Source organism: Anomaloglossus baeobatrachus, chromosome 11 (genome assembly GCF_048569485.1).
Source record: "Anomaloglossus baeobatrachus isolate aAnoBae1 chromosome 11, aAnoBae1.hap1, whole genome shotgun sequence".
NCBI classification, from domain to species: domain Eukaryota; kingdom Metazoa; phylum Chordata; class Amphibia; order Anura; family Aromobatidae; genus Anomaloglossus; species Anomaloglossus baeobatrachus.
In genome coordinates, this window is record NC_134363.1 from 178,926,918 (window position 1) to 178,949,400 (window position 22,483).

Consider the following 22,483-nt stretch of genomic DNA (forward strand, 5'->3'; position numbering starts at 1 on the left):
AAGACATTTGCAGAGCACATCTGCCTGCATTGCACACTCCAAGTTTTTTAAACTAAGCAATTTTACTAGCAAACACTCAGTGTACCTAGTGGCATCCTATACGTGGCTATTGGACTTTGCTATAGTCCCACTAGTGCCAAGACATTAGCAGAGCACATCTGCCTGCATTGCACACTCCAAGTTTTTTAAACTCAGCCATTATACTAGCAAACACTCAGTGTACCTAGTGGCATCCTATACGTGGCTATTGGACTTTGCTATAGTCCCACTAGGGCCAAGACATTTGCAGAGCGCATCTGCCTGCGTTGCACACTCCAACAAATTATAACGAAGCCATTATACTAGCAAACACTCAGTGTACCTAGTGGCATCCTATACGTGGCTATTGGACTTTGCTATAGTCCCACTAGTGCCAAGACATTTGCAGCACGTCTGCCTGCGTTGCACACTCCAACGAATTATAACTAAGCCATTATACTAGCACACACTCAGTGTACCTAGTGGCATCCTATACGTGGCTATTGGACTTTGCTATAGTCCCACTAGTGCAAAGACATTAGCAGAGCACATCTGCCTGCATTGCACACTCCAAGTTTTTTAAACTCAGCCATTATACTAGCAAACACTCAGTGTACCTAGTGGCATCCTATACGTGGCTATTGGACTTTGCTATAGTCCCACTAGGGCCAAGACATTTGCAGAGCGCATCTGCCTGCGTTGCACACTCCAACAAATTATAACGAAGCCATTATACTAGCAAACACTCAGTGTACCTAGTGGCATCCTATACGTGGCTATTGGACTTTGCTATAGTCCCACTAGTGCCAAGACATTTGCAGCACGTCTGCCTGCGTTGCACACTCCAACGAATTATAACTAAGCCATTATACTAGCACACACTCAGTGTACCTAGTGGCATCCTATACGTGGCTATTGGACTTTGCTATAGTCCCACTAGTGCAAAGACATTAGCAGAGCACATCTGCCTGCATTGCACACTCCAAGTTTTTTAAACTCAGCCATTATACTAGCAAACACTCAGTGTACCTAGTGGCATCCTATACGTGGCTATTGGACTTTGCTATAGTCCCACTAGGGCCAAGACATTTGCAGAGCGCATCTGCCTGCGTTGCACACTCCAACAAATTATAACGAAGCCATTATACTAGCAAACACTCAGTGTACCTAGTGGCATCCTATACGTGGCTATTGGACTTTGCTATAGTCCCACTAGTGCCAAGACATTTGCAGCACGTCTGCCTGCGTTGCACACTCCAACGAATTATAACTAAGCCATTATACTAGCACACACTCAGTGTACCTAGTGGCATCCTATACGTGGCTATTGGACTTTGCTATAGTCCCACTAGTGCAAAGACATTAGCAGAGCACATCTGCCTGCATTGCACACTCCAAGTTTTTTAAACTCAGCCATTATACTAGCAAACACTCAGTGTACCTAGTGGCATCCTATACGTGGCTATTGGACTTTGCTATAGTCCCACTAGTGCCAAGACATTTGCAGAGCGCATCTGCCTGCGTTGCACACTCCAACTAATTATAACGAAGCCATTATACTAGCAAACACTCAGTGTACCTAGTGGCATCCTATACGTGGCTATTGGACTTTGCTATAGTCCCACTAGTGCCAAGACATTTGCAGAGCGCATCTGCCTGCGTTGCACACTCCAACTAATTTTAACGAAGCCATTATACTAGCAAACACTCACTGTACCTAGTTGTATCCTAAACGTGGCTATTGTACTTTTGTCAATTCACAGTATTGGAACGTTATTTGCAGCACGTCTGCCTGCATTGCACACTCTATCTTTTTTAAACTCATCCATTATACTAGCAAACACTCAGTGTACCTAGTGGCATCCTATACGTGGCTATTGGACTTTGCTATAGTCCCACTAGTGCCAAGACATTTGCAGAGCGCATCTGCCTGCGTTGCACACTCCAACAAATTATAACGAAGCCATTATACTAGCAAACACTCAGTGTACCTAGTGGCATCCTATACGTGGCTATTGGACTTTGCTATAGTCCCACTAGTGCCAAGACATTTGCAGCACGTCTGCCTGCGTTGCACACTCCAACGAATTATAACTAAGCCATTATACTAGCACACACTCAGTGTACCTAGTGGCATCCTATACGTGGCTATTGGACTTTGCTATAGTCCCACTAGTGCAAAGACATTAGCAGAGCACATCTGCCTGCATTGCACACTCCAAGTTTTTTAAACTCAGCCATTATACTAGCAAACACTCAGTGTACCTAGTGGCATCCTATACGTGGCTATTGGACTTTGCTATAGTCCCACTAGTGCCAAGACATTTGCAGAGCGCATCTGCCTGCGTTGCACACTCCAACAAATTATAACGAAGCCATTATACTAGCAAACACTCAGTGTACCTAGTGGCATCCTATACGTGGCTATTGGACTTTGCTATAGTCCCACTAGTGCCAAGACATTTGCAGAGCGCATCTGCCTGCGTTGCACACTCCAACTAATTTTAACGAAGCCATTATACTAGCAAACACTCACTGTACCTAGTTGTATCCTAAACGTGGCTATTGTACTTTTGTCAATTCACAGTATTGGAACGTTATTTGCAGCACGTCTGCCTGCATTGCACACTCTATCTTTTTTAAACTCATCCATTATACTAGCAAACACTCAGTGTACCTAGTGGCATCCTATACGTGGCTATTGGACTTTGCTATAGTCCCACTAGTGCCAAGACATTTGCAGAGCGCATCTGCCTGCGTTGCACACTCCAACAAATTATAACGAAGCCATTATACTAGCACACACTCAGTGTACCTAGTGGCATCCTATACGTGGCTATTGGACTTTGCTATAGTCCCACTAGTGCAAAGACATTTGCATAGCACGTCTGCCTGCATTGCACACTACAACTTTTTTAAACTAAGCAATTTTACTAGCAAACACTCACTGTACCTAGTTGTATCCTAAACGTGGCTATTGTACTTTTGTCAATTCACACTACTGCAAATCTATGTGCAGCACCTCTGCATGACAACCTCGTGCTCTGTTTTTAATAAGCTATAATGATAGCACAAAATACTGCCATTTTGTGGCATCATAGAACTGGCTGTTGTATTCCATTAGTGCCCCACTGGTGACAAGCTATTTCTAGCACCTCTACATCACACCCTCATGCACATTTTGCTACGCTAATGTTATAGCAAACTCATGGAATTCATTGCTGCATTTCATAATTCGGAGGGATAGAAAGTCAGGCTTCCTTTAGCTTTTCCTTCTGTTCATAGACAGCATCTCCAAGACAAATTTCCCCTCCACGTCTAAGTGTGGAGAGGCAGCTAGTGCGCATGCGTGTGCCGATGTACCCCAGCTGCAGCATAATTACAGTGTTTCGCCTAGTGAGTATGCTCAGCCTGACTGTGCCATTCCTGACGCTAAGTTTTCATTTCGGGATACAGCGCATGCTCCCACACTAAGTGTGAAAAGCCTCTTTGCACAGGTGCTTGCATTCCGTGCCGGGTCTAAGTCCTGTTTTGGGCATAGACACCATGCTAAAGCTGATAGTCTTTTTTCAGAGACTGTATTTCATGCTACTGAGCATGCTCAGGCACTTCCTGCATCAGAGACTAGGTCCGGTAATGAACTCTTTGGCCCTGGCCCTGATGTGGGGGTCCCATATAGACCACAGGGCATCAGGTGTCCTCCCAAATGGCTTGCAGAGGCCCACACCTATGACTTGTCACCGCATTATTGATGCTCAGACGATGACTGGTGAGGTGTTTGGGTCATGGCAGCCATGAGGTCATCATTGAAGTTGCGTTTCCAAATAGGACGCTAGTTATGCCACTCATGACGTGTCACTCTACTTTTGTCTCCAGGAGGTGCATTGTGGTTCACCCTGGTTTGGGGCGGACCCAGGTTATAAAAGGGGCTGGAGCCAAAAAGGAGGTGCGCAGTCTTCTATTATGCTCCGAAAGAGCACACCTCCATGTGTTGAACCCATTGCGGCTTTAGGCCAGAGGTAGGCAGGGATCGGGTGGTGGATGCAGGCCACCACCACAGTTGGTAACGCAGAACGGTTAAGACCAGCTCCTGTCCTAACAGTCCTGCTTGTGCAACCCAGTGGCATTAACAGGCCTGCTGCTGCTGATGCGCCTGCTGTCCACAGGTGTGGCCCCTACGCACACGGTCAGCGTACTCAATGGCCCCTGTGTTGTTAACAGGGAGTTCCTGGGCTGGGTGGGCATGTGGACCCTGTGACGCTAACAGGGCTCACAGTCTCCAGATCCGAATGGCGTCTAACTCGGTTCAGGCTACTATTAGTTTCATAGCCACACAGCTCTGTATCCTCCACCAAACCTTCAAGTTGCCAACCTCTCCTTTTCCAACTGGGAGCACGGTGGACACTGACTGCTGATGGGGATATCTACCTTTCTCTTTCTTTTCTTATTAATTTTCGTTATATAGCGGTCACAGATTATATACCACTTTATCCAAATCTGCCAGTCCCACTGTAACAGATGTTGTTTCTTCAGCAAATGTTACAGTTGCTTAACCACCAAATCCACGGACCAAAACTTTTTCCCCTTTCCAACACACCTGTTCCCCTTTCCAACAGCATCTGTCCTTTTTCAACTCATTTTGGGATATGACCAAAAGTGCAACTGTGCAGGGACACCGTACTCAACGCCATCTCAGCACAGCAGCCATCCCTCGGTCCCTCCGATGTGGACAAGTAAAAGACCATTTCCTCCTATCCATGACAAAGCGTTGAGATTCACTCTGTGCAGCACTGGTGTTTAGTGGACAAGTAGATCTAAGATTGCGTACCACATTCTGCAGATACTCCTGTATACGTGCGTCTATTTCTATGGCAGGAATTAGTTCGCCAAATTTTGTCTTGTACCGGGGATCTAACAGTGTGGCAACCCAGTATTCAGGATTAGTTCAAATTCATACAATCCGAGGGTCATGTAGGTAGTGCAGCAAGAAGGCGCTCATGTGTCTTGTGCATCCAGGAGGACCAAGTCCTTGGTGTGTTGGTGGCAGAGAGGTGAGAATCGTGCATCCTTCCTCTGCCCTCTACCCACAACCTCGCACAACCGAAATGTGAGCAAGCTCTCACTCATCTGCTGAGTCTTCCATGCCCATCGCCAGTTCGTCCTCCATTTCTTCATGGGCTCCTGCACTTTCATCAACACTTTTTGCTGATACTATGCGCCCTTGTTAATCCCTCTCCCTCACCATGAATGCCGCATAGGTGCCGCTGACCATCTGGACCTCGTAGATCTTGTTATCCCTTCCGCATATGACTCCTCCTGTACTTCCTCCCCTTCCTCTTGTCCCAACACCTGACTCAGAATAATAATTACAGTGTGCTCCATCATGTAGATGACCAGAATTGTCACGCTGAGAATGACATTGCCAGTGCTAAACATCTTCGTCGACATTTCAAAACTGTGTAGCAGGGTGCATAGGTCCTTGATCTGACACCACTCCAGCAGCGTGATCTGCACCACCTCTGGATCAAGTTATCCCAGGCTATATGTCTTACCGTATTTCAGCAGGGCTCTGCGGTGCTGCCACACACGCTGCAACATGTGCAGATTCCAATTCCTGCGTGTCGAAACATCGCATTTACGGCGTTTAACTGCCAGACCCTAAGACTTCCGGAGTGATGAAAGTTGTTGAGCTGCTGTGTGCGCACGATGGAAGTGAGCACATAGCGAGCGTGCCCACTGCACAAGGCCATGTAGGCCGTGATGGTGTTTTAAAAATTGCTGGCGAATTCGGTTCAACACGTGAGCCCTAAAAGGCACGTGTGTCACATTGCCCTGAGGATGGCCCGCAGCCAGGTTTGCATCATTGCCGCACACGGCTGTTAAGTCACCAACGTAGTCCGCTCCGTCAATTTGTACTCCGGTTGCCAGGTGACAACGTGTTCCTTTCATGAATAGTGCTGATGATGTGAGAGTAGTCGATGCCAGCGGCGCAGGTGGACGCAGGTTATGCTCACCCACTGGGCTGCATTACCTTGACAGATGCAGAATCTCTGGCTGAATGTAGCTGGTGGGTATCTCACAGATGAAATACCATCATTCAGCTACAACCAATGGGAAGACACCACACCCTTTTTTATGCCCATCCTGTCTGCAGACCACTGCCAGACATAGCTATGAACCTCTGGTTAATTTTACCCCCAGTTCAGTTTTATGATTTTGTGTGCTTGTTACCTGACTACTTTTCCTGCTTGCTGTTTATGTACCTTGTTGGCCGATACGCATTTCAACTCTGCTTGTTTTCTGATTCTTTCCTGGCCGTCCCATTCTGTTCCTGTTCCTCAATTAATGTTTTGACCCTGCCTGACTACTATTCTCTGTAATAGCGGTGTGACTCACATTTCCCATACATTTCAAAGTAAAGCTTTGACCGCCTGATGGCATTGAGCTCTGCTGCCAGCATAGTAAGGAGGTGTGTGGTAGTCCTTGTGCGCAGTTGCAAGGAAGGGTGGCCTGACCACACAGGGTTTGCGCCAAGGTAGAGGACCCACACGAGGTTGAAGAGGCAGAAGCAGTGTATTAACTTCTACATACAGAACAAGGATTGAAACAACTCGTGGGGACGGCAAGACTTGTACAGCAGACCCTTCTCCATCTCTCACCATAGTTTGCCAGTGCCCAGTCAGTGACATGTAATGACCCTGTCTATGCTTACTGGTCCAAGTATCTGTGTTGAAATGCACCCTGTCGCACACAGATTTTCTCAAGGAAGTGGTGATGTTGTGTGCGACATGCTGGTGTAGCGCGGGCATGCTTTTCTTGGAGAAGCAGTGGTGATTGGGCATGTGGTACTGGGGCACAGCGACAGACATAAGGTCTGTAAAATCCTGTGTGTCCACTACGCGTAAAGGCAGCATTTCGGTAGCCAACAGCTTACAGAGGGATAGAGTCAACCACTTAGCTTTGTCATGGGTCGCAGTAAGTGGCCTTTTATTTGACCACATCTGAGGGAAAGAGATCTGGCTGCTGTCTGTAGACGGTGTTGAGTAGGGTGTCCCTGGAAAAATGCAGGTTTGTGAGAAAAGTGCAGGCGGAGACATGATGTTGCCTTCATCTTGCCTTCAGATCTGTTCATCTTGTATCATTTTTAAAAAACACATCAAGAAAGGGTTACTCCAAGCGGAGTCTACCTTTTTTCCCAACATTGGGCACACAGACACCCCATCAGTGGCAGCACTTGTGCCCTAGTTGCAAACAGGATGTTTTGATTTGCATCAAGCACATTCCAAATCCACAAGCATTTACTCTCCCCAGGATGACACAGGGGTAGTAAATTCCTTCTGGATCCATGACTTGTTCATTTTGATGAACGTCAGTGTGTCCACATTGTCACTGGACAGACGCGTGCGCTTATCTGTCAGCACACACCCAGCAGCACTGAAGAAGACACGTTCAGAGACAACGCTGGCAGCTGCACACGACAAAATCTCCAAGGCGTAACTGGAGAGCTCTGTCAATTTTTCTAGATTTGAAGCCCAAAAGGAGCAAGGCTCCATTTGCAAAGTCATTGCATCGATGTTCATTTGGAGATACTCCTGTATCATCCTCTCCATCCGTTGACTATGTGTCAGACTTGTTGTCTCTGGTGGCCCTGCAAAGGAGGGTCTAAAAAAATTATGAAAATATTCCATAAAATTGCTGTTACCAGCACCAGATACGGTCCTACTGGTACGGGTAGACTGTTGAAGATGACGATGCCGTCCCATGTTTGTCAAGTTACAACTGGGAGAATCACTCCCTTCACCTGCACGGTTGTTTGGTGTAAAAGCCGAGCTAAGATCGAGTAACAGCTTATGCTGATACTCCAGCATACGTGCGTCCCTTTCTATGGGTGGAATTATGTCACAAAATTTGGACTTGTCCCGGGGATCTAATAGTGTGGCAAGCCAGTAGTCATCATCACTTCTAATTTTGACAATCCGAGGGTCATGTTGGAGGTAGTGCAACAAGAAGGCACTCATGTGTCTTGCGCAGCCATGCGGACCAAGTCCACGCTGTGTTTGTGGCATAGAGGTGCTAACCGTTCTTTCTTCCTCTGACATCTCCCCCCAACCTCTTTCAACTGAATTTTGACCAAGGTCTCCCTCATCCGCTGAGTCTTCCATGTCCATGGACAGTTCGTCCTCCATATCTTCATGTCCTCCTGCACCTTCCTCAACATCTCGCCTGCTACCATGCGCCCTTGTTGATCCCTGTCCCCCATGGTCCCATGCCTGCCGCGTTGGTGATGATGAACGTCTGGACCTTGGTGATGTTGTTGTGTCTTGCGCATATGAATCCTCCTGTAGTTACTCCCCTTCCTGTTGTCCCACCCCCTGACTCCGAATAGTGTTTAGCGTGTGCTCCAGCATGTAAATGACTGTAATCGTCATGCTGATAATGGCATTGTCAGCGCTAAACATATTCGTCGCCATGTCGAAACTGTGCAGAACGGTGCATAGGTCCTTGATCTGAGATCACTCCATCAGGGTGATCTGCGCCACTTCTGCATCTCGTTGGCCCAGGCTATACATCATGACGTATTGCACCAGGGCTCGCCGGTGCTGCCACAGTCGCTGTAACATGTGGAGAGTTGAATTCCAGCGTGTCGCCACATCGCATTTCAGGCGATGAACCGGCAGGCCGAAAGACTTCTGGAGCGATGCAAGTCGCTCAGCTGCGGCGGTTGAACGGCGGAAGTGAGCACTGCAGACAGTTTACGTGCCCTGGTCAGAAGGCCATCTAGGCCGGGATAGTGTGTTAAAAATTGCTGGACAACAAGGTTCAACACGTGAGCCATACAAGGCACGTGTGTCACCTTGCCCAGGCGAAGGGCCGCACCCAGGTTTGCAGCATTGTCGCACACGGCCTTACCAGGCTGCAGGTTGAGTGGAGACAACCATTTATTAAACTCGGACCGCAGAGCTGACCACAACTCCTCAGCTGTGTGACTCTTATTCCCAAGACATGTCAAGCTAAAGACCGCCTGATGCCGTTGCGCTCTGCTGCCAGCATAGTAATGAGGGGTGCGTGATTCCTTCTGCGCAGTGAGAACGCTGGTGGCCTGACCAGGCAGGCTTGGGGCGGAGGTGGAGGACCCAGATGAGGTGGAGGATGCAGAAGCAGTGGCGGAACTTGGACAGACAGAGGATTGACACACAAGTCGTGGGGACGGCAAGACTTGTGCAGCAGACCCTTCACCATCTATCAACATAGTTACCCAGTGCCCAGTCAGCGACATGTAACGTCCCTGTCCATGCTTACTGGTCCAAGTATCGGTGGTGAAATGCACCCGTTCACACACAGAGTTTCTCAAGGAAGCGGTGATGTTGTGTGCGACATGCTGGTGTAGCGCGGGCACACCTTTCTTAGAGAAGTAGTGGCGACTAGGCATCTGGTACTGGGGCACAGCGACAGACATAAGGTCTCTAAAATCCTGTGTGTCCACTAGGCGGAAAGGCAGCATTTCGGTAGCCAACAGCTTACAGAGGGATAGAGTCAACCTCTTAGCTTTGTCATGGGTCGGAGGAAGTGGCCTTTTATTTGACCACATCTGAGGGACAGAGATCTGGCTGCTGTGTGTAGACGGTGTTGAGTAGGGTGTCCCTGGAAAAATGCAGGTTTGTGAGGAAAGTGCAGGCGGAGACATGATGTTGCCTTCATCCAACGTAGGTGCTATCGATGTCTGAGAGAGCTGTACACACTCACTTGTTTCCCCTTCCAAACCAACTGACGACCTACCAAGCAAACTGCCTGTTGCGGTTACAGTGGTGGAAGTTTTGCGTGGAAAAACAGGTGTGACAGCTGTCCCCACAGTCCTAGAAGATGAAGAGCGCGCGGATGCACTGGAAGGGGCGGGCGGTGGATGGTTCGCTCCGCTAGGCCGCATTGCAGCACAGTGAGCTTCCCACCGGGACCTATGATATTTATTCATGTGACGATTCATGGAAGAAGTTGTCAAACTGCTGAGGTTTTGACCTCTACTAAGAGAATCATGACAAATTTTACATATCACATGATTTGGGCGATCTTTTTCTATGTCAAAAAAGGAACAGGCTAGGCAAGGCTTAGAGGCCATGCGACCTGTTGATGCACCCCGAATAATGCTCATAGGCAGAGTGGTGGCTGAGGATGCAGTTGTAGACGTGCTACCAGTGCTCCGACTCTGTCCAGGAAGGCGCAAGGTAATTTCGTCGTCGGTTGCATCCTCCTCCACCGCCTCTGTTGACCTCCTCGAGTGCCTGACTGGGGGTTGACAGTAGGTGGGATCTAGAACTTCATCATCAATTGTTGTGTTTGCACTCCCCTCCCCCTCAGACCGAGCCTCTTCTTGCCCTGACCGAATATTTAAGTTGTCATCCCAATCGGGTATCTGCGTCTCATCTTCATCAGTATGTTCCTCATTGCCTATAACCACAGTTGTTGGAAAGGCAGCATTTTGGTAGCCAACAGTTTGCATTTTATGAAAGTCAACCTCCAAGCCATGTCATGCCCTTCTAAAAGCATGTATAACACAGCGAGGGGACTCCAACCACAGTCTCCCTCGTTTCCACTCACTGGGCCACACACACCCCACTTGACTGGCATCGGTTGAGCTCCCTTTTGAAAAAGAAAAAGATGCTTTGCATGAAGCACTCTCAAAAATACGCGTGCCTTTCCCGTCCCCTGGCTGACCCAGGGGAAGAAAAGTCCTCTGAGAGCCATGACTTGTTCATCTTGGTTCTTTTAGAGACACAGCGAGGGCACTCCAACCACAGTCTCCCTCGTTGCCACTCACTGGGCCACACACACCCCACTTGACTGGCATCGGTTGAGCTCCCTTTTGAAAAAGAAAAAGATGCTTTGCATGAAGCACTCTCAAAAATACGCGTGCCTTTCCCGTCCCCTGGCTGACCCAGGGGAAGAAAAGTCCTCTGAGAGCCATGACTTGTTCATCTTGGTTCTTTTAGAGACACAGCGAGGGGACTCCAACCACAGTCTCCCTCGTTTCCACTCACTGGGCCACACACACCCCACTTGACTGGCATCGGTTGAGCTCCCTTTTGAAAAAGAAAAAGATGCTTTGCATGAAGCACTCTCAAAAATACGCGTGCCTTTCCCGTCCCCTGGCTGACCCAGGGGAAGAAAAGTCCTCTGAGAGCCATGACTTGTTCATCTTGGTTCTTTTAGAGACACAGCGAGGGGACTCCAACCACAGTCTCCCTCGTTTCCACTCACTGGGCCACACACACTCCACTTGACTGGCATCGGTTGAGCTCCCTTTTGAAAAAGAAAAAGATGCTTTGCATGAAGCACTTTCAAAAATACGCGTGCCTTTCCCGTCCCCTGGCTGACCCAGGGGAAGAAAAGTCCTCTGAGAGCCATGACTTGTTCATCTTGGTTCTTTTAGAGACACAGCGAGGGGACTCCAACCACAGTCTCCCTGGTTGCCACTCACTGGGCCACACACACCCCACTTGACTGGCATCGGTTGAGCTCCCTTTTGAAAAAGAAAAAGATGCTTTGCATGAAGCACTCTCAAAAATACGCGTGCCTTTCCCGTCCCCTGGCTGACCCAGGGGAAGAAAAGTCCTCTGAGAGCCATGACTTGTTCATCTTGGTTCTTTTAGAGACACAGCGAGGGGACTCCAACCACAGTCTCCCTCGTTGCCACTCACTGGGCCACACACACCCCACTTGACTGGCATCGGTTGAGCTCCCTTTTGAAAAAGAAAAAGATGCTTTGCATGAAGCACTCTCAAAAATACGCGTGCCTTTCCCGTCCCCTGGCTGACCCAGGGGAAGAAAAGTCCTCTGAGAGCCATGACTTGTTCATCTTGGTTCTTTTAGAGACACAGCGAGGGGACTCCAACCACAGTCTCCCTGGTTGCCACTCACTGGGCCACACACACCCCACTTGACTGGCATCGGTTGAGCTCCCTTTTGAAAAAGAAAAAGATGCTTTGCATGAAGCACTCTCAAAAATACGCGTGCCTTTCCCGTCCCCTGGCTGACCCAGGGGAAGAAAAGTCCTCTGAGAGCCATGACTTGTTCATCTTGGTTCTTTTAGAGACACAGCGAGGGGACTCCAACCACAGTCTCCCTCGTTTCCACTCACTGGGCCACACACACCCCACTTGACTGGCATCGGTTGAGCTCCCTTTTGAAAAAGAAAAAGATGCTTTGCATGAAGCACTCTCAAAAATACGCGTGCCTTTCCCGTCCCCTGGCTGACCCAGGGGAAGAAAAGTCCTCTGAGAGCCATGACTTGTTCATCTTGGTTCTTTTAGAGACACAGCGAGGGGACTCCAACCACAGTCTCCCTGGTTGCCACTCACTGGGCCACACACACCCCACTTGACTGGCATCGGTTGAGCTCCCTTTTGAAAAAGAAAAAGATGCTTTGCATGAAGCACTCTCAAAAATACGCGTGCCTTTCCCGTCCCCTGGCTGACCCAGGGGAAGAAAAGTCCTCTGAGAGCCATGACTTGTTCATCTTGGTTCTTTTAGAGACACAGCGAGGGGACTCCAACCACAGTCTCCCTCGTTGCCACTCACTGGGCCACACACACCCCACTTGACTGGCATCGGTTGAGCTCCCTTTTGAAAAAGAAAAAGATGCTTTGCATGAAGCACTCTCAAAAATACGCGTGCCTTTCCCGTCCCCTGGCTGACCCAGGGGAAGAAAAGTCCTCTGAGAGCCATGACTTGTTCATCTTGGTTCTTTTAGAGACACAGCGAGGGGACTCCAACCACAGTCTCCCTGGTTGCCACTCACTGGGCCACACACACCCCACTTGACTGGCATCGGTTGAGCTCCCTTTTGAAAAAGAAAAAGATGCTTTGCATGAAGCACTCTCAAAAATACGCGTGCCTTTCCCGTCCCCTGGCTGACCCAGGGGAAGAAAAGTCCTCTGAGAGCCATGACTTGTTCATCTTGGTTCTTTTAGAGACACAGCGAGGGGACTCCAACCACAGTCTCCCTCGTTGCCACTCACTGGGCCACACACACCCCACTTGACTGGCATCGGTTGAGCTCCCTTTTGAAAAAGAAAAAGATGCTTTGCATGAAGCACTCTCAAAAATACGCGTGCCTTTCCCGTCCCCTGGCTGACCCAGGGGAAGAAAAGTCCTCTGAGAGCCATGACTTGTTCATCTTGGTTCTTTTAGAGACACAGCGAGGGGACTCCAACCACAGTCTCCCTGGTTGCCACTCACTGGGCCACACACACCCCACTTGACTGGCATCGGTTGAGCTCCCTTTTGAAAAAGAAAAAGATGCTTTGCATGAAGCACTCTCAAAAATACGCGTGCCTTTCCCGTCCCCTGGCTGACCCAGGGGAAGAAAAGTCCTCTGAGAGCCATGACTTGTTCATCTTGGTTCTTTTAGAGACACAGCGAGGGGACTCCAACCACAGTCTCCCTGGTTGCCACTCACTGGGCCACACACACCCCACTTGACTGGCATCGGTTGAGCTCCCTTTTGAAAAAGAAAAAGATGCTTTGCATGAAGCACTCTCAAAAATACGCGTGCCTTTCCCGTCCCCTGGCTGACCCAGGGGAAGAAAAGTCCTCTGAGAGCCATGACTTGTTCATCTTGGTTCTTTTAGAGACACAGCGAGGGGACTCCAACCACAGTCTCCCTCGTTGCCACTCACTGGGCCACACACACCCCACTTGACTGGCATCGGTTGAGCTCCCTTTTGAAAAAGAAAAAGATGCTTTGCATGAAGCACTCTCAAAAATACGCGTGCCTTTCCCGTCCCCTGGCTGACCCAGGGGAAGAAAAGTCCTCTGAGAGCCATGACTTGTTCATCTTGGTTCTTTTAGAGACACAGCGAGGGGACTCCAACCACAGTCTCCCTCGTTTCCACTCACTGGGCCACACACACCCCACTTGACTGGCATCGGTTGAGCCCCCTTTTGAAAAAGAAAAAGATGCTTTGCATGAAGCACTCTCAAAAATACGCGTGCCTTTCCCGTCCCCTGGCTGACCCAGGGGAAGAAAAGTCCTCTGAGAGCCATGACTTGTTCATCTTGGTTCTTTTAGAGACACAGCGAGGGGACTCCAACCACAGTCTCCCTCGTTTCCACTCACTGGGCCACACACACCCCACTTGACTGGCATCGGTTGAGCTCCCTTTTGAAAAAGAAAAAGATGCTTTGCATGAAGCACTCTCAAAAATACGCGTGCCTTTCCCGTCCCCTGGCTGACCCAGGGGAAGAAAAGTCCTCTGAGAGCCATGACTTGTTCATCTTGGTTCTTTTAGAGACACAGCGAGGGGACTCCAACCACAGTCTCCCTCGTTTCCACTCACTGGGCCACACACACCCCACTTGACTGGCATCGGTTGAGCTCCCTTTTGAAAAAGAAAAAGATGCTTTGCATGAAGCACTCTCAAAAATACGCGTGCCTTTCCCGTCCCCTGGCTGACCCAGGGGAAGAAAAGTCCTCTGAGAGCCATGACTTGTTCATCTTGGTTCTTTTAGAGACACAGCGAGGGGACTCCAACCACAGTCTCCCTGGTTGCCACTCACTGGGCCACACACACCCCACTTGACTGGCATCGGTTGAGCTCCCTTTTGAAAAAGAAAAAGATGCTTTGCATGAAGCACTCTCAAAAATACGCGTGCCTTTCCCGTCCCCTGGCTGACCCAGGGGAAGAAAAGTCCTCTGAGAGCCATGTCCACATTGTCAGTGGACAGACACGTGTGCTTATCTGCCAGCAGACCCACAGCAGCACTGAAGACAGGTTCCGAGAGAACGCTGGCTGCAGGACACGACAAGATCCCCAAGACGTACGTGGCGAGCTCAGGCAATTTATCAAGATTGGAAGCCAAGAATGAGCAGGGCTCAAGTTGCACATTAATGGAATCGATGTTTCCTTGCATATACTCATATATCTGTGTGTCCTCCTCTTTTTCCTTGTCCAGCTCTTTTGTTTTCGCATGAGTATATGTCCTTGTCACTTTTCCATGTGTTGTGAGTTGTTTGTGACCTTTTGGACACCTTTGAGGGTGTTTTCTAGGTGTTTTTCTGTGTTTGTGATTGCCTGCCATTGTTTCCTATGCAGTTCGAGTTCGGTTCGTCGAACGTTCGACGAACCGAACTCGAACGGGAGGTCCGTTCGGCGAACCAACCTCGAGCCGAACCGCGACCGGTTCGCTCATCTCTACTCATTATTTCTCAGAGACTTAAGAGCCTTTCTCTCTGGTATGGATAGATTATCTTGAAATCCAGAGGCAGAAGTAAGAATACGTCTGATCTCCATCTCAATAACATCCTGAAAGGTGTCCATTGCTGGCACTCTGGAGGCCACCGGGTAGAAGTATGGATTACTGGTAGAAAAAGGAGGTGGCTCGGTTAAGACGGGAGATGGGTCACCCAAATCCTGAAGATTGGAAATTGCAATCTGTTCTTTAAGATCCAAATGGAGTGGGATGTGAGTGATGGTATCTATTGTTGTCGTTGGGACGAAATCTTCGTCCTGGGTCCCTTTATTGGTGTTGAAGAAGTGTCTCTTAACGGTCAGATTTCTGATAAATTTATTCACATCTTTGATAGTTTGAAAAAGGTTGGCTCGATTTATGGGAGCAAAATTGAGACCTTTCTGTAAGACTTTAATTTGAGAGGAGTCCAAGGAACAAGCAGAAAGGTTAATAATGGCAATATCAGGGGATTCAGGTTTATTTAATTCCTCCAAAATCGGCGTCTCCTGGAGCGTAGGGGATATCTCTCTTCTGTAATGTCTATGCTTCCTCCCCCCTCTCCGCGGTTTACGTTTCTTGTGGGCAACAAGTTTTTTGTATGCCGTGAGGTATAAGTGTCTCTGGCGGATTCATGTGAGCCCACACTGCCATCAGTAGAATCCAAATCTGTTGAGGAAAAATTGACCGATCATTCATTGTGGGGGTTCTGCTGGCGTCTTTTCAAGATTGATTTATTCTTTTTGGCATTTTGCCATGTATATACCTGTTTTGACTCATAGTCTCTGATATCCCTATGATACTTGCCCTGCTTCAGTTCCATAATCTCTGATTCAATCTTATCTACTGTATTCTTAAAACGGGAATTCAACTTATCAAAATCAGATTTGTCATAATTTTTCACAAGATGATCATGTACACCTTTTATCTTACTGTCCAGATCAGAGATACGTGATAATTCCTCCTTCACAATTAAGTCCATTAATTTTAATGAGCAGGATGTTAGTATGGCATTCCACTCCTCCATAAAATTGTCCGAGAAAATAAAGGTGGGGATTTTTTTAATCCTTAGTCCTCTAGGAACCATCTCTTTTTCAATATACTTTTTCAGGGTCATCGAATCCCACCATGTTTTCAACCTTTGTATAGACAATCTTTCTAGGTCCCAAAATGTGTATAAATTATCACCATGTGAATCATTATTCAGTATAGGACGTGAATCAATTGGTTCTGAAAAGACCGTATCCACCCTTCTGCGGCGTTCCTCATTATCCAGAAAGGAGGAGGTGTCCATGTTAGAAAGAGAAAAAAAAAAATATATATATATGGTGTGAAAATATGTAAGTTGCAAATTAACCACAGAAAAAACTCCAGCAAAACAAATCTTCTTTTTAAATAAGTACTACTCCGGTCTCTGACGCGATGATATGGAAACGAATCCAGTCACTGGCACATAATATCCACACTAGTATATAATAGTTCAATAAACCTGTGACCAAAAAGAGGATGAAGGCAGTCCACCGAGAGTGGCAGGGAGCACGAAAAGGGGACCATAAACTAGACGTGAAAATGAAGATATTTCAGCTCAGCTGCCGACTCCACTGCTGTGATCTCCTGGGTGCACGGATCCGCTGGAAGGTCCAGGCCAGCCAAGGTAATGAGGAAATAGAGCGAAGGAAGGAAGGATCCAGCACAAATCCTCGTGGTTAAAAGTAAAAAAACATCCTTTATTTCAAAAGTTTAAAAGATCTTCAGAGACCGGGAGTAGGAAAAATATTTACAATGTACGCATAGGTGAATTTTACGCGTTTCGGACTTGGGGGGTAAAAACAACGGAGTCCTTAATCATAAGTGACCTATGCTTAGCTGGAAGCAACTCATATAGGGGAGGAAGTGAAATACACACCAGGAAAAGGGGCGGAAATGAAAAAAATCGTAGGTGGAAGGAAAAGGCCAAACCACCTGTACCCACTTCAATTAAGAGACAAAAAGGCGTTCAACATACATGAGATAAATATATAACCATAATATTATATATGAATAGATACCCATATATAGAAGAATATTAACCAAAAATCACATGAAAATAAATGGGTTATAAGCAGAAAAGACAAGATTAGCAAATCTTCCATGACCACAGCAAATAAATGAAAATCGATATAAATTGATGAAAAAATGAACACCATATATCATGATTGTAAGATAAATACCAACAAAGGACAAAATAATTAATAAATAAAAAAAAATATATATATATATGTATGAAGTGTATAAGATGTTGATAATAAAGATGTCAATTTAAATAATGACAAAATCCTACAAATAAATGTGCAGGCAAAATAATCCATGTTAACATCCCAATGTAATGATATAATATGCAAACTGGGGGGGGGAAGGGGGGGGGACAAGACAAATTAAATAGTAAATGCAGAATATATATATATGAAATGTATATGATGTCAATGATAAAGATGTCAATTTGAAAAATAACAAAATCTCACAAATAAATGTGCAGGCAAAATAATCTATGTCAGCATCCCAATGTAATAATGTACTATACGAACTGGGGGTGGGGGGTGGGGAGGGGGGGAAGGGGAGGGGATGGGGGGGGGTTATATTGGGAAATGAACAGGATTGGGTATAAATGATCAGAAAATATATCTCAAATCAAAACGATAGTTCATGCCATGCGGATGTCTGGTATTTAGTTTAAGTATCCATTTAGCCTCTGTGTGTAAAAGTGCCTGAAACCAGTCACCTCCTCGGAATGGCTTGGGAACAAATTCAACACCAGTGACTGTGAGCGAAGAAAAATCTGCAGAATGGTGTTCCATGAAGTGTCGGGAAAGACCCGACAGGGAACGTTTTTGTGATGGAAGATTATTAGAAGTAGTTGGTTCAAGGCAAGATGTTATCCTAGTGTGTTCAGATATCCTTGTTCTCAAAGGTCTGGATGTACAACCGATGTAACTCATGTTACAGGTAGAACATGTGGCTTTGTACACTACATGAGTAGTGGCACAATTGATAAATGAGTTAATCCTATAATCTGTATTATCAACACTAGTGATGACTTTGGTGGTATTCATAAACTTACATAGACCGCAGCGACTGGAATTACATTTGTAAGAGCCTGAAACACTAAGCCATGTTTTCTTAGGGTTACGAACTGTGTAAGCGGTTGGTGCGATCATGTTACCGACTGTGCATGCTCTCTTCGCCACAATGTTAACTCCATTAGAAAGAACAGACTTCAATGTAACATCCTGTTCAAGAAGGGGAAGAAAACGTAAAATCGCATCTTTTCCTTCCACCTACGATTTTTTTCATTTCCGCCCCTTTTCCTGGTGTGTATTTCACTTCCTCCCCTATATGAGTTGCTTCCAGCTAAGCATAGGTCACTTATGATTAAGGACTCCGTTGTTTTTACCCCCCAAGTCCGAAACGCGTAAAGTTCACCTATGCGTCCATTGTAAATATTTTTCCTACTCCCGGTCTCTGAAGATCTTTTAAACTTTTGAAATAAAGGATGTTTTTTTACTTTTAACCACGAGGATTTGTGCTGGATCCTTCCTTCCTTCGCTCTATTTCCTTATCATCAGTTTTTGCCTTTTAGAGTTTATTAGCAAAGATAAAGATGAATACATGAGAAATGTCAGGAAGTTCTCACAGTTGCTGAAACCTGGAGGACACATTATATTAATTGGATGTTTAGAGGCAACGTATGCAACAGCTGGTAAACATAAATATCACCTTCTCAATCATGATGAGGATTTTGTCAGGAAAGCTCTGGTTGATGCAGGTTTTGTAATTGATAATTGTAAGGTTAAGAAGAGAACAAATGTAAGTGACCTTATTGACTATAAGGCTGGCATATTCATTGCAGCTCATAAGGATACGGTGTAAGCAAAAAGTAGAGTCCACATGTCAAGAGTTATATGTATATGTTAAAATAATATATAATATTCTCAAGATGTGTGACCTGTTTTTATTCAGATGTTGATATCTGCAATTTGCGTTGAGTGGTATGGGTATATAATAATATAATCCTGCTTTCAGTATAATATGTGAGGAACATCATGTATCACAGGAAATATCTTCCATATACATGTGTAACAGGATCATACTTGTAAGATAAAAGTTCTAGACTTTATGTTCTAAATATATTAAGGGCCCCTATGTTTAGAACTTATTGTGGATTTATGCTAAGACGTGGCTTCACCATCTGGAGCAGCCTCTGATCTTGATGTCTTGGGATCTGCTCATCTTTCATTGTTGCTTTGTTTCCCATGTTTCCTGCTTACTTTGTTTGTATAGTATAATAAAGGTATGAATTTCACATTAACTGTTTCTTCCCTTTTATGGCTGGATTTTTAACACTTGCTCTATAGTTTAAAAACATTTACTTATGTAGTCTCCTCATTAAGTCACACATTGAGGTCGGTTAACTCTGCAGCGCCACCTGGCCATCACTTGAGGTATCAGGTGGCTAGAGTTTTGTACCATCCTGAGCCTAAGTGTTCATGCAGCCACACTGAGCATGTGCGTGATGTCTTTGATGACAAGGTGGCTACTGATTGGTCACCAGTGACATCAGCGATGAAGTGGCAGCCGTCGATTGGTCATCATGACTTCAGCAATGACGTGGCAGCCCCTGTATGGCTGCAGCCGACACCATTACCACATGCCATATTGTCTGGGCCAGGGCGGTGGCTATAAAAGGTTTGTAGCTCCGACCATCATGGCACGAGCGTCATTTTGCTGACAGCTAGGCCACTTTCCCTTCTGTGAGGTGTGAGTTGGTTCCAGCGCCAATGTAAGTCTGCCGTGTTTGTGGCAGACTCTTGTATATGTGCAGTGTGATTCTGACTTTAGGGCAGGTGCCGGTACCAGGTATTCGTATCTGGGTACAAACTGTGTCTCGGCACAGTTAGGGATTTGAGTCCTTCTGGACAAGACGTGCCTCCTATGCACACGCCCCGTCTGCAGTGGCAGACTTGTATGTATGCGTGTGCCAGTTGTGGGTACCCAGAGACACTAACTAACTTTTGTAGATGTGTAGTGTGATTCTGACTTTAGGTCAGGCTCCGGTACCAGGTATTCGTATCTAGGTACAAGCTGTGTCTCTGCACAGTGAGGAATTCGAAGTCCTTCTGGACACGAAGTGCCCCCTACGCACACGCCCCGTCTGCAGTGGCAGACATGTGTGCATGTGTGTGCCAGCTTTGGGTACCCAGTGCCACTAACAGAGTGACCTCCTCGGTCTGACGTGCCCCTGTATGCACGTGACCGGCTCAGTGGTTACGTTCCAGGTTACCAGTGATCCTAACTGGGTAGCCTTCACGGTCTGACATGTCCTGTACACACATGACCGGCTCAGTGGTTACGTTCCAGGTTTTTCAGTGAGGTTAACTGGGTTACCATTTGTTTTTGTCATGTCTCTACACACGTGACCATCTTTAGTTGCATTCCTTTGGTTTAGACATATCCCTACACACGTGACCATTGCATGTGCATCTGTGGGGTCATAGGGACACGCACATGGTTTGTGTTTCCGGAGTTGCTGTAGTTCGCTCTTCAGTCCTAAGTGGCCTTAACACCTGCTCGGCGGACGTGGGGCAACGATTGATATTACTTTATTGTTTATTATTTTATTTCATTCGTCCCCTCCGAAACAATGAGTAACTATCATGAGTGCAATAGGTAAGTAAATGCCCACGGGAGTGAAATGCACTCCTTCTATGCCGTTTGAACTCAAAATTAATAATATTTGTTTTTTGAGCACTCGAGAAATCATAACAGCACAATCTACCATCTTCTACTGGAGACTTCTGGTTTATTAGGTCATGTGACCAGTTTATATAGGATCTCAGAACAAAGAACATGGTCCCTCTGAACTATGCACCAATAAGAGCAGTAGGGGTGAGTATAGAAATGTGAAAGTTCCCCGCCCATCAGTGTTAGCTGAGTTCTATGACATCACTAGTCATAAGACAGGATGGATACCATAAGAACAAATGCCTAATGTATAAAAATACACCACAATACCTAACATTAAACTACTGTAGAGGAAGCTTTGCTGCACTGGTATACAGGTGCTCAGAGGTAAATTAATAGACAATAGTAGAGGATAACCTCGGCACACTAAAACTCCCACACTGAGTCAGAAAGTCACAATGAATAGTAATGCAAAAACACTCTTTATTGGTCCGTAATTTGAAGAAATTTTTTTTAAGGCATATATGTTTCTGTCCAAAATAAGTAGCTAATTTGACGTTTCGGCCTGAGCCTTCGTCAGATTGGACTTATCGAGAACACATATAGTCGTGATAGGTACGTCAAACAAGAGGACCGGACAATGTAAGGCACTTTATACTGATGTGTGTATCACTGTTGCTTAGAAACCGTTATAGGGTAACATGTACCAAGAGGCACCTGTCAGGTGCTATAGCTACTCAGCCTAGGAGTGCTGGGGAAGACACAGTAGTAGCGTCTAATATGGATCAAGCTGTATGTCAGCCTTGCTAGTATAGCACTGTCACAGGAGCTGTATAGGATTGCTGGGATGTTTTCCACAGACAATGCCTTATGGGAAGCTTGCTATGAGATATAGGTACCTCTAAGTGGAAGGTCAAGTGTTAATGCTGCCGGTAGCACCGGAAGGGTATCAGGCCAAGGTTCTCGCCGCTGGTGGACGTGCGTTCAGTACTAGCGCGCTCCTGTGCAGTGACTGTATCTATATCTGATTGCAAGCTACCTATATCTCATAGCAAGCTTCCCATAAGGCATTATCTGTGGAAAACATCCCAGCAATCCTATACAGCTCCTGTGACAGTGCTATACTAGCAAGGCTGACATACAGCTTGATCCATATTAGACGCTACTGTGTCTTCCCCAGCACTCCTAGGCTGAGTAGCTATAGCACCTGACAGGTGCCTCTTGGCACATGTTACCTTATAACTGTTTCTAAGCAACAGTGATACACACAACAGTATAAAGTGCCTTACATTGTCCGGTCCTCTTGTTTGACGTACCTATCATGACTATATGTGTTCTCGATAAGTCCAATCTGACGAAGGCTCAGGCCGAAACGTCAAATTAGCTACTTATTTTGGACAGAAACATATATGCCTTAAAAAAAAATTTCTTCAAATTACGGACCAATAAAGAGTGTTTTTGCATTACTATTCATTGTGACTTTCTGACTCAGTGTGGGAGTTTTAGTGTGCCGAGGTTATCCTCT

General features: G+C 46.5%; 1 protein-coding gene across 1 annotated transcript in view; it reads left to right on the forward strand.

Annotated features, from left to right (window-relative positions):
- Positions 1-19,549, forward strand: part of LOC142257000 (indolethylamine N-methyltransferase-like) — a 42,803-nt gene extending 23,254 nt beyond the window's left edge. The window contains exons 4-5 of the mRNA XM_075329044.1: positions 5,709-5,715; positions 18,843-19,549. Of these exons, the coding sequence (XP_075185159.1) occupies positions 5,709-5,715; positions 18,843-19,146 (311 nt within the window). The 3' untranslated portion in view covers positions 19,147-19,549. The remainder of the gene's footprint in view (positions 1-5,708; positions 5,716-18,842) is intronic.
- Positions 19,550-22,483: the final 2,934 nt, after the last annotated feature.